Source organism: Prunus mume, linkage group LG1 (assembly GCF_029339155.1).
Source record: "Prunus mume cultivar Tortuosa linkage group LG1, ASM2933915v1, whole genome shotgun sequence".
NCBI lineage: Eukaryota > Viridiplantae > Streptophyta > Magnoliopsida > Rosales > Rosaceae > Prunus > Prunus mume.
The window spans coordinates 17,235,077-17,249,142 of NC_142698.1; the positions used below are offsets into that span (position 1 = coordinate 17,235,077).

Sequence of the window (14,066 nt, forward strand, 5' to 3'; positions counted from 1 at the left end):
GTAGCTTTCAAGTTATCCTACAGTATTTGCCTTTTTCTTTTTATTTTCTGTGTGAAAGTGAATTCCATCATTGTTCATTTTGACTCTAAACCAAGCTGGAAAAAGAGAAGGATGAATAAAAAAATTATTTAAAAATAGTTATTTTACTCGTGAAAAATAGCAAGGAAAAAAGAAAGATTATAAGAGAGAAGAGAAAGAAAACCTTAAACGGAATGCGGACTAACATACACCAGGGGTGCATTATTGACTAACCTACGCACTCCCTGACCCAAGACCCGCCCAGACCCAACGGTCCCGAACCCAACCAAAAGTTGACAGAGAGAGAGAGTGTAAGCTTCACAACAAGAACAGGATAATGGACAAGGCGGTAATAACCCAACAAAAACCCAGCACTAATCAATTTACAACAATGGTGAAAACTTTGGTTCCCTGCGAAGCAAACCCTAATTTTAACTCAGTTCTCCTCTCCACATCTGGTGCTCCAATCACCTTGCACCACCTATTCAAGAAAACCCAATTCGAATTCTTTAAGTCTGACCTGATCAGGGTCATCTTGTCGGTGATAATCTAAGGGTTCTCTGAGGATTTTCGTTGCCTAGCTTACCCATAAAGGTAAAATCTTTCAATTTGGTATTTTCGTTGAGTTTTTGCAGGTTTGATTTGATTTTCTCATGTGGGTATTTCGATTCTGACTCAATTATTGTGTGATGTTGTGTGGTTTTGCCCAATTATCAGGTTTTTGTTTGTGAATTTCTATTAATCGTAATTTCGTAAGATAAAAAAACGAACGTTTTCCGGTGGTGTATGTAAAGTTCGGATTTTTTGGTTGGTTTGTTTGTAAGGGTCTAGTGCATGGTATTTCTTAGATTGGTTGTTGTAATCGTGGTTTATGTCCGGGTTTGTTCTGAATGTTAATGGGGAATTCAATAAACTTTCAATTTACTTCTCTTTTGAGAGCTCTGGAAGATTGATTTCTGTTGTTTAGTTTGATTTAAATTCTAGTCTCTTGAGCCAGGTTTCGATAATCTACCTTGATTTTTGCATTTTTATGGTTGTATTTCCAGTGGAAGCATTATTATTTTTTTGGCGCCAATATGCTTTCTGATGGTACTTATATAATGCTCTATTACAAATTTCATTTTTTGTTACAATATGTGCATGTATTGGTTTCCAAGATTAATGGTGTTAATTGAATATTTCCGTAGTATCCATTGCTTTGAACATATTGTGTATGACATTTACACTGACTGCTAATTTGTTGCTCTTGACTTTCTCAGCTCTCTTTGTGGGCAAATATAGGCAGCGCTAGGATTGTTTTTAGCCGTGATTACGATGGAGGGTTTTGGAGGCTTGGGATTCAATGATGTAACCAATGCTGTGAGGAAGAAAAGGAGTAACACATCTCGTCGTCCTCGGAATGAGTCACCGCTGCCTTTCGATAATCGAGATACCATGTCATCAACGCCTCCTTCAGAAGATGTAAGCAAATTGTCAAGTGATGATAATAACGATTATGGTTCAATTACTCAAAAGAGGGATATCAATCTGAACCTATGCAGTGCAAGGGCTTCATTTAGTAACATTATTGAAGCTGAATCTGCCCAGAATATGAATAAAAGTGAAGGAGGAGGATCCGGAGAATCTGATGAAGCTTCCAATGATGGTTCTTTTCGAGGCAGTAACGACCATAGGCATAGGGAGATTGATTCACAAAGGTCCAGCAAGGGTGCACTTGCACCTGCTAATTGGAAAGGTACAAACAAGGTTGGTCCTTTTGGAGTTGTTTCAGATTGCTCAGAGAATGAGAATAAAGTGAAAATGGTTAAGCTTAAAGTTGGTAATGTTACACGCACAATTCAGGCCAAGCCTACATCTGATGGTGCATCTGCTGTTGGGTCGTCTTCTATAAAATCTTCTCATATTTCAGATGCCCCTCGACCACGTCAGAAGTTGATTCTTCAGGTTCAGTCTGCATTGACATATTGTTCCAGATTTTCTAAATTTGATTGTGTGTAACAAATCTTAAAAGTGACAGTAGCGTATAGTATAGACAGCATTTACAGCTTCTGGAAATCAGACAAGATGGATAGATTCATAACTTAAATAGATTCTCATTTTATCTTCTATTTTCTTGGAAATCCTTTGGTTTTTAGTTAACTTCTTTTTCGCTCATCTGATCACATTCCTTGAGGTTTTGGTTTCCTAGTTTATCTTCCCTTCTTTTACACAAAAGGGTTTAGTTGTTTAGCTATTAAGTTCATATATATTAAGGATTATGAAGACTACATCTAACTATGTCTATGGTGCAGGAGAACTCAGATGACAATCGTTCCTTTAGTTCAGATAAAGGAAGTGGGTTACGAGGAGTCCCATGGAAGGATTTATCTAAAAGCGTCACTGATGTTGGGAAGGCTGATTCTTCAAGGGGTGGGATGCCTGAAGAACCTGTTCGCAAGAGCAAACGGGTCCCTAAGAGACGCTTGTTGGATGCAGTTGATGATGGAGATGATGATGACGTGGAAGTTCGATACCTTGAAAAACTCAAAACATCTAAGATTACTTCAGATCACAGTGTGGAATACAATGAAGATGAGGAAAGAAAAAGCAGAAAAGAAAGGAAGATTTCAACGGTGATGAAGGGGAGTGGTGTTGGCCAGTTCAGTGTAGATTTGGGAGGTTATGGCATCTCAAAATCAGGCAAGGAGAGTAGGAAGTCTAGAGGAGGAAGATTATCTGATGATACTGATTATGAAGAAGAGGAAGAACCTGTCTCTGATGGCGAGCCCAGCACTAAGAGGAAAAAATTGAGAAAGGAGTTTGTTGAATCATCCTCATATAATAAGGAGATGACAGTCACTACTCGTCAAAGGGCTCTTAAAACTGGAAATAATGTCGCTTCCAGCTTAGGTGCAAGTCCAATTGAGTTCCCCAACGGGTTGCCCCCTGCTCCACCAAGAAGTGAGTGATAATTGCCTTTATATCATAAGTAACTTCTGTTGAATACATTTTGACATCTCTCATGACAGTATTTATGTGTTTACTGATAGAGCAAAAAGAGAAACTCTGTGCACTGGAGCAGCAAATCAAGAAAGCAGAGGCTGCTGAGAGACGTAGGATGCAAGTAGAGAAGGCAGCTAGAGAATCTGAGGTTTGACTTGTCTTTTTGTTAGTTTCCTTTTGTCTTCCCTGTGATATGCATATGTGTTAGAAGGAACTTATATATCATTTTCTTTCAAATTTGGCTGCGTCTTAGGCTGAGGCAATCAGAAAAATTTTGGGCCAAGATTCAAGTAGGAAGAAACGAGAAGACAAGATAAAGAAACGGCAAGAAGATCTGGCACAGGTAAGAGATGGTGCATAATAGAACCCTTTCTCTGTATATCAAGCAATAGATTCTTGAATAATGGTACATTCATTTCTTTTGCAGGAAAGGGCTGCAAATGCTTTCATACTTCCATCAGATTCTGTTCGATGGGTGATGGGTCCATCAGGATCGATCGTCACTTTCCCTGATGAAATGGGCTTGCCAGCTATATTCGACTCCAAGCCTTGCAGGTATAGTTGCATTTGAAACTCTAGGTACTTAAGTTTAAATGATAGAGTAACTTTTATCCCAAATCTATACAAAGCTTCTATAGCTTCATTAAGTGATGCTTCTCTTGGATCTTGGACAATTCTATATCATCGTGCTTTTATCTGAAGCAGCCCTTGATAAGTTCATATTTGGTATTTATGTGGATTTCAGTTACCCTCCTCCTCGTGAGAAGTGCGCGGGGCCATATTGTAGAAATCCATACAAGTACCGTGATTCGCAGTCAAAGCTCCCTCTGTGCAGTCTCCAATGCTACAAGGCGATACATGAGAAAACGGCCCCTCTATCTGCCTGTTAATTTGGTGAAATTGACTTTTGCAGAACCTCAGGACATTGGGACAATGCTGCAGCATTTCATGTGTACTTTTAATTCAATATATGTAGTATGTACTGTATATATAGATGGAAGTGATACAATTTTTATATACACAACTCATACTTAAACAACTGCCTATTTCATAGAAAATTCGAAGCTTCCATGTCTTGCTTTGACTGTCTCACGCTACCACAAGTTGAGTCTTGGATAATTTTCCTCGCATGCCACTTCTTTTTGTCTGGGAGGAGGATATTAGAGCAACTCCTTATATTGTCCTTAGTTAGTTACTGCAGAGTAGAGCGTATTCACGGAATAGCTGGTTCTGAAAATCGTAATTTTGTGTTTCACCCTATTGCCTTCTAGCTAAGGCAGCGATTATGTCATTTTTTGTTTTATTCACATTTTATTTACCTTAATAATTAATGGATAATATTTTGGATAAGATTTACAGTTCTACGCGTCAAGACTATTCATAATCGATAAAATTTCGGATAAGATTTTTAGTTAAATTTGGATAATTTCAAAATTCAAATTTCGATAAATTTTGTTCAAATTTCTAATGAATTTCAAAATTCAAATTGGATGAATTTCAAAATCAAATTTGGATGCATTTGGGTTCAAATTACGATGAATTTCAAAATTAATTTCGATAAAATTGCTCAAATTTTCGATGAATTTCAAATTTTAGATAAGATTAAATCCAATGAAATCAATGGTTCAATGCAAAGATCTTTATCTCGCCAAATTTTTCTATAAAACCAAATGTCTCATACCTCTCACACCACATCTTTCAATATTTTCATTTCTTAGAGTTTAGCATTCATACTTCATTCATTCTCAATGGAAGAATAGGAGATGCTTGGAGAGCATGAGAGAGAAAGAAAGAGAGAAACCGTAGAAAACAAGAAGTACACAACTTTAATAGAAAACAAGAAAATTAAAAATACATAAAGGTATGCCAACTAATTTAATGGTTTTGATCATTTAACCAATCCGTGTTGCTAGGCCCATCATCCTGAAAAGTCTTCTTCTCATAACATCTCTTCGTTCTAGCTCCAATATTGTTTTGTATCAGTGACATATGGCTTGTATCCATCGCCATAGTTTCCTCGATCCGCCTTCTCCATATCTTTTGCGAATACTCATTTTCTGCACACTCCGCTTGAATTGCCACCCATATCTTCATGTTTTTGCTCATTCAATTCTTATGCCGCTTTGCCTTGCAATTTCTCAAAACTTTGAATTATGATTGCTTGAATTACCCGCTTTTTGCCTTAAGCGAGCCTTCTCGGCCAATGGGCCTGCCTTTTGGATGGGTGAGTCTTCACCATAGGGGAATCGAGAGGTGAATCCGATGTCGTGCATCACGGAGGCGTGCTTAACACAACGTCGGGACCCGCTGGAATAATATTGAAGCGTTCTGATTTCACCACCTCCCAACATTCATGATGGGTGAATTTTTTTACCACCCGTTGCACAGAACCACATCCTGTGCTTGAATGAGCTATTTAACAAAAGGAAATGCAATAACTATTTAAAATATATTGGATATGGGCAAGTAACAAAATAAAAATAATGGAAATGCAATTAACCTTACAAATAAATTGGAAGTGCAAGAAATATGAAGAAACAATTGGAAATGCAATAAATATTAACAATATAATGAAAATGCAAGAAATATTAACAAAATATTTGAAATGCAATAAATATTAACAACATATTGAAAATGCAAGAAATATTAACAACATATTGAAAATGCAAGAAATATTAACAAAATATTTCAAATGCAAGAAATATTAACAAAATATTTGAAATGCAAGAAATATTAACAAAATATTGACAATGCAATAAATATTAACAACATATATATATTAGGACATTAAACTTAATGATTACGAAAATTACAAAATACTTACTTCGTTAGTATTGATTTTCCCCACTTCTATACAAATTCATCGCTTTTGCCAAGGCATCTCTCCATTTTGCCATCTCTTTGTTGAGAAGTTTCCACCTACTCGACAATGCCATTTCGTACGAGTGGAGTCCGGAATTTTTTCGCAAAATCGCATGAATTTTTTCCACATATGGAAAAATTTCATCTCATTGCCTGACAAGGGACAATGACAAACTCGGAGCCAAACCTCACACAAAGAAACATCTTCCATGGTGCTCCACGCCCCTCCGGTTTCAATAGAAGAAGCCATAAAAATAATAACTAAAATTACAAGGTGAAAGAGATGAAAATGTTGAGTGAAGAGTGAAGAAAATGTTGAGTGAAGAGTGAAAATATGTTGAGTAATTGTAGAAGTAGAATAAAATGTAGGAGAATTGGTGTTGAAAGTGAAGGGTATTTATAGGTATTTATAGGAAAAAATCAGAATTTTTTAGGATTTTTTAAAAAATTTCGATTTTTTTCATAATTTTATTGTCAAAAATCGCCACCGTTGATTAAAATTTGGAATCAAATCAGACGGGGACTGCCACGTGGCTTACCGTTGTGGTGGCGTCAGTGAGACCGACGTCACAAATGAACGTTGACGGCGTGCATTGCGCCAGCGCTTAAAAATTTGAATAACGCGCGGACGACACCACCGACGTCGTCATGACGCGTCACCTCCACCGAAGTTTTGGACTTTGGCGAAGTTGCCTTGGTCGCAGGAGGTCCCACACCCGGGCTCACTGGAACCATTTTTGGCTTTTTCCCTCCCCTGGTGGGCTGCATGGTTGGACTTGCTCTTAGAACTGTCACTTGATTCAACAAGTTGTTTAATTTGAGTTTACAAAATACGAAAATGTTGGAGAAAAACTTACCTATACTTGGAATATCAACGTGGCGCTATCCCAAGATAAATCACTCATTGTCATGTGTTTTAACTTTCCAACATAACAATGCAACTTTCTGATATGACAATGTGTGATAGGCTTGAAATGCCGATACGATGGCATCCTGTTGACTTACAAGACGATCAGGATCGCCTGGGCCTATTATTCAAAGGGGCCCCAAATTTTTTATTATAATAAGTGTTATATTATATTATTATAAATTGATTTAATATTTTTCCATAATTTTTAGGAATAGGATATTGAGATGAATCTGAAATTTTGGAACAAATGATCCATGACGAGAGTTTTAAAAGAAATTCTTTGATATTGACTTGACTTGCATTCTTGAAATTCTTTGACTCACTGGTATGGTATCCATAGTTGGACATTTGTTTTCATTATTTAGGAATATGGAAGACATTGCTCAAAGTCTAAAAATATTTTCGAATAAATACATTCTCAAAAAAACCAATGCTTAGTTGATAAAATAAGAAATATTCTAGTATTAGTGATTAATGTATAGCACACTTTAGATTTTCATCCTTGGGCCTTTGAAAATTTAGGACCGGCCTTGTCCCTGTTACATGTAATAGTTTGAGTTTACACCAAAATACGAAAACGTAAATAAAATAAGAAAAGCTAGAAATGGCGTCGGGCAAAAAAATTCTTGCACACTGATGGATGAGTATCGAAATTATTCCAATGACATGTTAAACGTTTATTAACACATGATTTTTTTTAAAAGTGAGTCTTATATTGAAATTCGTGATTCAATATCTAAAAATAAAAAATTAGATTGATTTTATTCCATTCCTATTCGTTTTCTCCTCAATTCCTGATTTCCTCGATTCATTTAACTTCATCATTCCAAGTAATTTTTGTTTCCAATATTAAAGTTTGATTAAAAAGAAACAATGAAGGATAAAATAGTAACTTGATTACGTTCCTTAGAATTAAACCCCCGAGCGGAGAAAATAAAATAAAAAACCTCACACTCTGTCAGTTCCCTCTTTTCCTTTCAGTCGTTCTTTCTTCCAGAAGCATCGGGTACCCGCGGTCCATGGCCAGAGCTCCAAATAAGCACGGTCGCGATCAAGCTCTGGTATTTCACTTTTATCATTACTTCTTAAACTGATTTTTTTCAGAGATTTACTTTTGAATATGTTTGGGAGCTGAGAAAGCTGAGGAAAAACTGAAAAGAAAATGAATTTCAAAACTTACTGGCCCATTGAAAGATTTTTCATTTGAATTCGGAGTTGTAATTAAACGAAGACTTCGATACGTGATTGGGGTTAATGTGTTTGATGTGTACTTGTGAAAAAGTTTCAGATTTTAAGAAAAAGATAAAGAAAAGCTTATGTTTTGTGGTTTTCTTTTTGTGCCTAGTTACGAATATGTTATTAGGTATTTAGTTAATAATTTTAGTCTACTGGGTTTGTATTTTTTCTGTTCGTCCGTTGTTTCCAGGATTTCTAGGGGTTTTTGAGTGACTTGCAGGACTGGGAGCTTTCTCTCAAGGACAAGGACAAAAAAATGAGGCCACAAGATTCACACCAGGAAAAGCTGGTAACTTTGTTAGTCTGCTCAGTGTTGCGTGTAGCATGTATACTTTGATGCGTGATTAGCAGTTGCTGGTGAAATTTGTTTATATGCAGCTGATGTTTGCATGTTTGGATATGTTTTGCATGTTGTCATTTCAGAAGACTAGAGATTTAGGAACTAGTTCGGGGAATTATGACTACTCGAGGAATTTAGATTCAATCAATACAATGTCAAGTAGTTTCACTTCGGAAGATAGTCTTCCTGATGCTGCTTCAGAGAAAGAATTGGTAGGAGTTGATTGTGTTCTGCTGTAGTTGTAAATTCAGAATTCAATTATTCAGGTTGCTCATAACAACTGGGTCAATCTTGATGCTGATTGTGTTACTGTCTGTTAACTTATAGGGTAATAAGTATTTTAAGCAGAAGAAGTTTAAGGAAGCTATTGACTGCTATTCAAGAAGCATTGCTTTGTCTCCGTCTGCAGTAGCTTATGCAAGTAGTAGCAAATGGCAATATAGTAATGTATAAATCAAAAGGCAAGAGTGCGATCACTCTGTTTTGTTTTTAAGAGAATGCTTGTATAAATTGTATGAAAATTTTGTTGTTGATTTATTTAGATAACTACATCTATTTATGTACTAAAATGCAAGTTCGAACTTTTGAATTCCAGAAAGTGTTCATATCTCTGTGTTCTTGGTTTACTTTTAAACGGTAAAACAAAAAGGAGTGTGGCATGCTATATGCTTGTGTAAGCTCTTACAGTGTTCTTTTTAACTTATTACCTGAAGCATATATATATTTTCCGTTTTGTTTGTTAGTTTCCGGGAAGCTGAGGATGACTGTACTGAGGCCTTGAATTTGGATGATCGTTATATAAAAGCATACTCACGACGTGCAACGGCTAGAAAAGAACTTGGAAAACTTAAAGAATCAATTGAAGGTTCGTTAAAAGCCAAACTATGACCTTGTTTCCTCATATTATTACATATATGGTTTCTTTTCTGATATTGCAATTGTGATGTGTCTGATGTAACGAATATAGCCAACTGCAGATGCTGAGTTTGCCCTGAGGTTGGAGCCTCAGAACCAAGAAATCAAGAAACAATACACTGAGGCCAAATCTTTGTATGAGAAAGTAAGAAAATTTGTACATGTATCTTTGATGGTGTATATCATGCTCATCTACCAGTCCATTTATATATTAAATTGATTCATTTGAATTGTTAATTCCCAGACAATTCTTCAGAAGACATCTGGAGCACGGAAAAATTCTGTACAAGAAATGCAGAAAGTGGGAAAGTTGGATACCAAAGTGAATGGACAAAGCATCCAGCCTGTCTCCAGCAGTGCTCAAATAACAGAAATGACTGCAGTTCAAGATCACACTAAGGTGTCAAGAAAAGTGTTTTGTTGCTCCTTTTACTTTATTTTTTGTTGTTGTCATTGAGTTTTTGTTTCTTCTTAGTAACAGGTGAACAAGTAAGAAAGACTTGTTTATGAACCTTATTAACTGTGTTTGCCTTTATAGCTTCTTATCAGACTTATATGTTGTGCACTCCTACCATGTTATCTGGACTCAATGGCTTTATCTTCTTATTTACTTTAAACTTTTATTTATTTATTTTGCATTTGTGTCTATTAGTCTCTTGAACTAGTCTATATTATGATAATTTTGTAGAGAAATAACACAACTAGGAAGCAAGAGGTGAAGGCATCGGTACAAGAGCTTGCTTCTCGAGCTGCTTCCCGAGTCAAGGCTGTAGCTGCAGAAAAGATCACACCACCAAATTCGGCATATCAATTTGAGGTTTCTTGCCGAGGACTCGCTGGAGATAATGCTGGACAGACTAGCCTGTTGAAGGTCTGCAAAAGTATTCATGTGGTTTACTTTAAAAAATAGTCTGCCAAAATGCAAGATTCATATGTTTGTTGTCATCCCAAAGTAGGTGACCATGAATGTGTTCTTTTTGCATGGTGGTCATCCGTGTGGTTGACCACTGCAAAGAGTCTATTAGTCTCATCTATTGTCCTCTTTGGATGGTTGCCAGCAGTATACCAGTAATTGCATTTTCAGTCGCCATCGCTTCTGCATGCTAGGGGCCATCCAAGAAGTTCCTCATTTGTTCTGTCCCTTTTGAACAATTTCAAATGCCCATAAAGGATTGTGAATGCAGTTGGTGTTTCACTCATTCTGACTTTCCATTTATGCTGTTACTTTGTTTCATGTTATTTTTTGTGGTATTTCTATACAGGCTATATCTCCAAGTGCATTGCCGCAGATATTCAAAAATGCTTTGACTGTTCCCATACTTCTTGACATTATCAAGTGTGTGGCAACCTTTTTCATGTAAGTAATGTTTATGTCTGTATGTATGTTTTTCTTGTTGAGCTTGATAAAATGCTTATGGCCCCACCTTTGATTTATTTCTTTGGCAGTGAAGAAATAGATTTGGCCGTTAATTATTTGGAGAACTTAACCAGGGTTCCAAGATTTGACACACTCATCATGTTTCTTTCATCCCGCATAACGCATATGCATGCTTCTGTTTTAAATTCTTGAGATTTTCAAAAGCTTACAGTTGAATTCCTGGATTTCAAATGTTTTTTAAGTAGAGTACGCCTATATCAATGTCTTGATTGAATCATTCCATATTTTCTGATTTGTTAGTCATCCAGCCCATTTTTATGGGGTTTATGATTCATATTTTCCATTAGTTTCATATCCTATACTAACCCAATAACCTTGCAAACAGATCTTGTTAAGATATGGGATGAAGTGTTTGACAATGAGGCAACTCCAATTGAGTATGCCGAGAAGCTTGATAACCTGCATACAAAGTACTGCCCCAAGCGATGACAAAGATCAACAAGTTTCTACCTTACCCTCCTCCACCTCTTGTACTGTAAATTCAAGTTGTAAAATTTTGAAATGCTCCAACGCCCCCTTTGACTCTCAAATTATATCGTGGACAACTTTTCTCTCCATTTATCGAGATGTTAAAAGTACATTGCAACTTTTACTTCTCTCCTCTTGGACTTGAATACTTTGAACTTGGAACTGTTGGTAAGAATGAGCTTGTGAGCGTCCATGTTTAGGTCGGCTCTTGTTCACTCATATTCATTGAGGTCCAGAGGTTAATGGTGGCGATAGCCTGTTTCTTCATGCCCCACCTATTATTCACTACCTTATTTTTCAGACAACATATGTATATCTTTGCATATTGAGTTGTTTCAAGTCGCAATCAACCAATGTTATGTGGGGGTCATCCAGATTTTGCACTATGCTGTCCACATGGAGATCATGTGTCATTTACAATCACCTGACTCTTTCATGTTAACCCCACTATATTATGCATCAAAAATAAAACCATAATACAGAAAATAACCCTACATGCAAGTAGATGCTTTGTAATCTTACAGATTAGAGATCATTTTTTGGGAACTCACCCAAACAATACAAAAAGCAGAACAGCATATACTATTAGATATATTATGTGCTCACACATAAAGACTTCTCTTCGAAGCAAAAACGGTTGAGAGAGGAGGTCAACAGAGTTTGTAGGCGGCTACAACTAGCAAAAAGTAAAGACTTCTCTTCTGGGATGGATGAGCAACTAGCTAAGGAGGCGATAAAAGCAGGTAGACCATTGATCTTGCGTTAATAGTCATGTATATGTTTTGTGATGTACATTTTACAATGTAGAATGGTCTTCGATAGTTTTCTGCTTTATAATCACCTAGTTGCATTAATACCAAGAATTTCCTCAGACTTGAGTGATTGTTCTTAATGCCTAGCTTGTTGCTGCATTTTCAAAATGCCTAGGCGGTCGATTTTTCAAACACTTGATCATGCTTGCCACCACAAAACACTTGGAAAGTACCCCCAATTTTCAAGTTGGCCAAAGTGATAATTGGGGATTCAAGTTTCAACATATTCAAAGCAAATATTGAAGAGAAATTTCATAATAAATCAATATGAGAGTACAATTTTTTGTTCTTCTTTTTTTACTATGGGAATGTTTGTCTTTAATCTATATTTTTCTCGAGTGCTACTAAATTATGCTATTTCACACATTATTTGTCGTAGAGAATTGCATGCTGAGTTGGAGTGGTCTTGGTAATTGCTTCACTTTTCAAACGACACTTTACATGAAGAATATTACCACCTCTTTTACTGCTAAACCTATAAAACTTTGTTTGAAATTGATGTTCTGGTTGAAAAAGAGACTGCAAAACCACCATCTTGCATTTTTCTTACAACAAGTAAGAAATACTATCAGCCTCTCAATTTCTTTCATAGTTAGTAAAATATGGAACGGGAAAAATACAAATAAAATATGTGTGTTTTATTCGGCAAAATTTTGGCAACTTACAGCTGAAAATTTCGGCCACTATATATTATTTTTATTCAATAATATGTGAAAATTATGTGTATAATACGTGAATTTTGTGTGTATTATTGAAAATTTTGTAAAAACACACGTGTATTAAAAATGAAACATACGTACGAATGTGTACAATATGTGTATTGTATGTTTGCTTTTTACAAAACGTGTATTTTATCGAGTCTTTAAGACATGTACGGAAAACGGAAGTATTATTGAAAAATACCTAGGTATGTGTATAAAACGAGTATTAAACGAGAAAATGCTAAATTCTTTATATGAGTAATAACTCTGAAAAAAGAAAAAAATCAAAAAGGTACAATAGAGACTCTAGTAATGAAGTAATTGTAATGGATAATGCTCTTAACTACCCTTATTGATAAAAGAAAATCACGGAATTTTTTTAATAAAAAAGGACCCAGTATAGCCGCACGGCTATACTTTTTAAATATATTATATTTACAAAGTATTTATTAAAAAAAAAACCCATATCAGCTAGGCGGCCTTTTTTTTTTTTTAAATACTGTTAATTTTAATTTTTTTATAAACACAGCAGTATAAATACATGCCATACTTTCAAATCGTTTAGCCGTCCGGTTACTATTTATAAAAAAATAAAATACAAATTTATAAATAAACCCAATTCTAGACATGTATTTATAAAAAAAACCCAAACACTATTTAAACATAGAAACACACCCAAAATCAACCCAAAAATCAACAATTGTATATTTTTTGGGTGTGTTTATAAATGGGTTTTGAGTGTGTGTAATGATGGGTTTTGGGTGTGTTTATAAAGTGTTTTGGGTGTTGGGTTTTTTTATAATTTCAGCTCTCATTTTGGGTGTTTTAGTGAAACTCCCAAAATAAAACTGAAAATGTCCGAGCATGGCCGCATACAATATACTATTTATTGGAAAACTTAAGAATTCAGAATAATGCGTCAGTACGCTTTAAATATTATTTATAAAAAAAGTGTGTTGGCTATGGATATGAATTGCTGAATTAAGTTACATAGTGTTGGCAGTGCTTGTTATCGGATCTTCTCGATAAGGCATTAATTTACTATCTTTATGGGTACTAGTTCTTTGATGGTTCTTGTTTTCATATGATTTTGTTAGGTACTGAGATAATTAAATTTTGAAAAACGATAATACTTGATGTAGGAAAAATGAAAAGTGTGTCACTTTAGCCTTAGATATGTCATTGATAAAAGTAAAATTATGATTTCTTTTCTACAAGAAAATAGGAGGATGAAACGTTAATTTCGATTCGGTTAAGATGCAATCAACTAAATCGTGTCTTTATAAACAGTTTGAAGAAGGTAGAGCAGCTCATTAGATGTTGCTAGAATCCAAATGAAGAAGGGGCTGAGACAAAACCATGACAAAAAGCCAAAAGTCACTCA

The 14,066-nt window shown here is 35.5% G+C and overlaps 2 protein-coding genes across 2 annotated transcripts; both read left to right on the forward strand.

Moving 5' to 3' along the window:
* Window positions 1-245: 245 nt before the first annotated feature.
* On the forward strand, window positions 246-4,069 carry LOC148921178 (uncharacterized). The gene is made up of 7 exons (XM_089052958.1): window positions 246-612; window positions 1,278-1,962; window positions 2,310-2,958; window positions 3,048-3,148; window positions 3,254-3,343; window positions 3,428-3,555; window positions 3,746-4,069. The coding sequence occupies exons 2-7, from the start codon at window positions 1,333-1,335 to the stop codon at window positions 3,888-3,890; spliced, it is 1,743 nt and encodes a 580-aa protein (XP_088909084.1). The 5' UTR covers window positions 246-612; window positions 1,278-1,332; the 3' UTR covers window positions 3,891-4,069.
* Window positions 4,070-7,742: 3,673 nt separating this feature from the next.
* On the forward strand, window positions 7,743-10,833 carry LOC103344160 (uncharacterized). Its single transcript, XM_089048200.1, has 8 exons — window positions 7,743-8,297; window positions 8,432-8,560; window positions 9,092-9,213; window positions 9,326-9,408; window positions 9,508-9,663; window positions 9,952-10,134; window positions 10,526-10,620; window positions 10,710-10,833. Exons 2-8 carry the CDS (start codon window positions 8,538-8,540, stop codon window positions 10,831-10,833), a joined length of 786 nt encoding a protein of 261 aa, XP_088904326.1. The 5' UTR covers window positions 7,743-8,297; window positions 8,432-8,537.
* The last annotated feature ends 3,233 nt before the right edge of the window (window positions 10,834-14,066 follow it).

Bases quoted from the DNA above. Each gene is read 5' to 3' on its own strand.
- LOC148921178 (XM_089052958.1), top strand. From the start codon at position 1,333: ATGGAGGGTTTTGGAGGCTTGGGATTCAATGATGTAACCAATGCTGTG. The intron at 3,149-3,253 runs GTTTGACTTGTC...GCTGCGTCTTAG, and splicing joins AGGCAGCTAGAGAATCTGAG to GCTGAGGCAATCAGAAAAAT. The intron at 3,556-3,745 runs GTATAGTTGCAT...TGTGGATTTCAG, and splicing joins TTCGACTCCAAGCCTTGCAG to TTACCCTCCTCCTCGTGAGA.
- LOC103344160 (XM_089048200.1), top strand. From the start codon at position 8,538: ATGCTGCTTCAGAGAAAGAATTG. The intron at 9,409-9,507 runs GTAAGAAAATTT...GTTAATTCCCAG, and splicing joins CCAAATCTTTGTATGAGAAA to ACAATTCTTCAGAAGACATC. The intron at 10,621-10,709 runs GTAAGTAATGTT...TTTCTTTGGCAG, and splicing joins TGTGTGGCAACCTTTTTCAT to TGAAGAAATAGATTTGGCCG.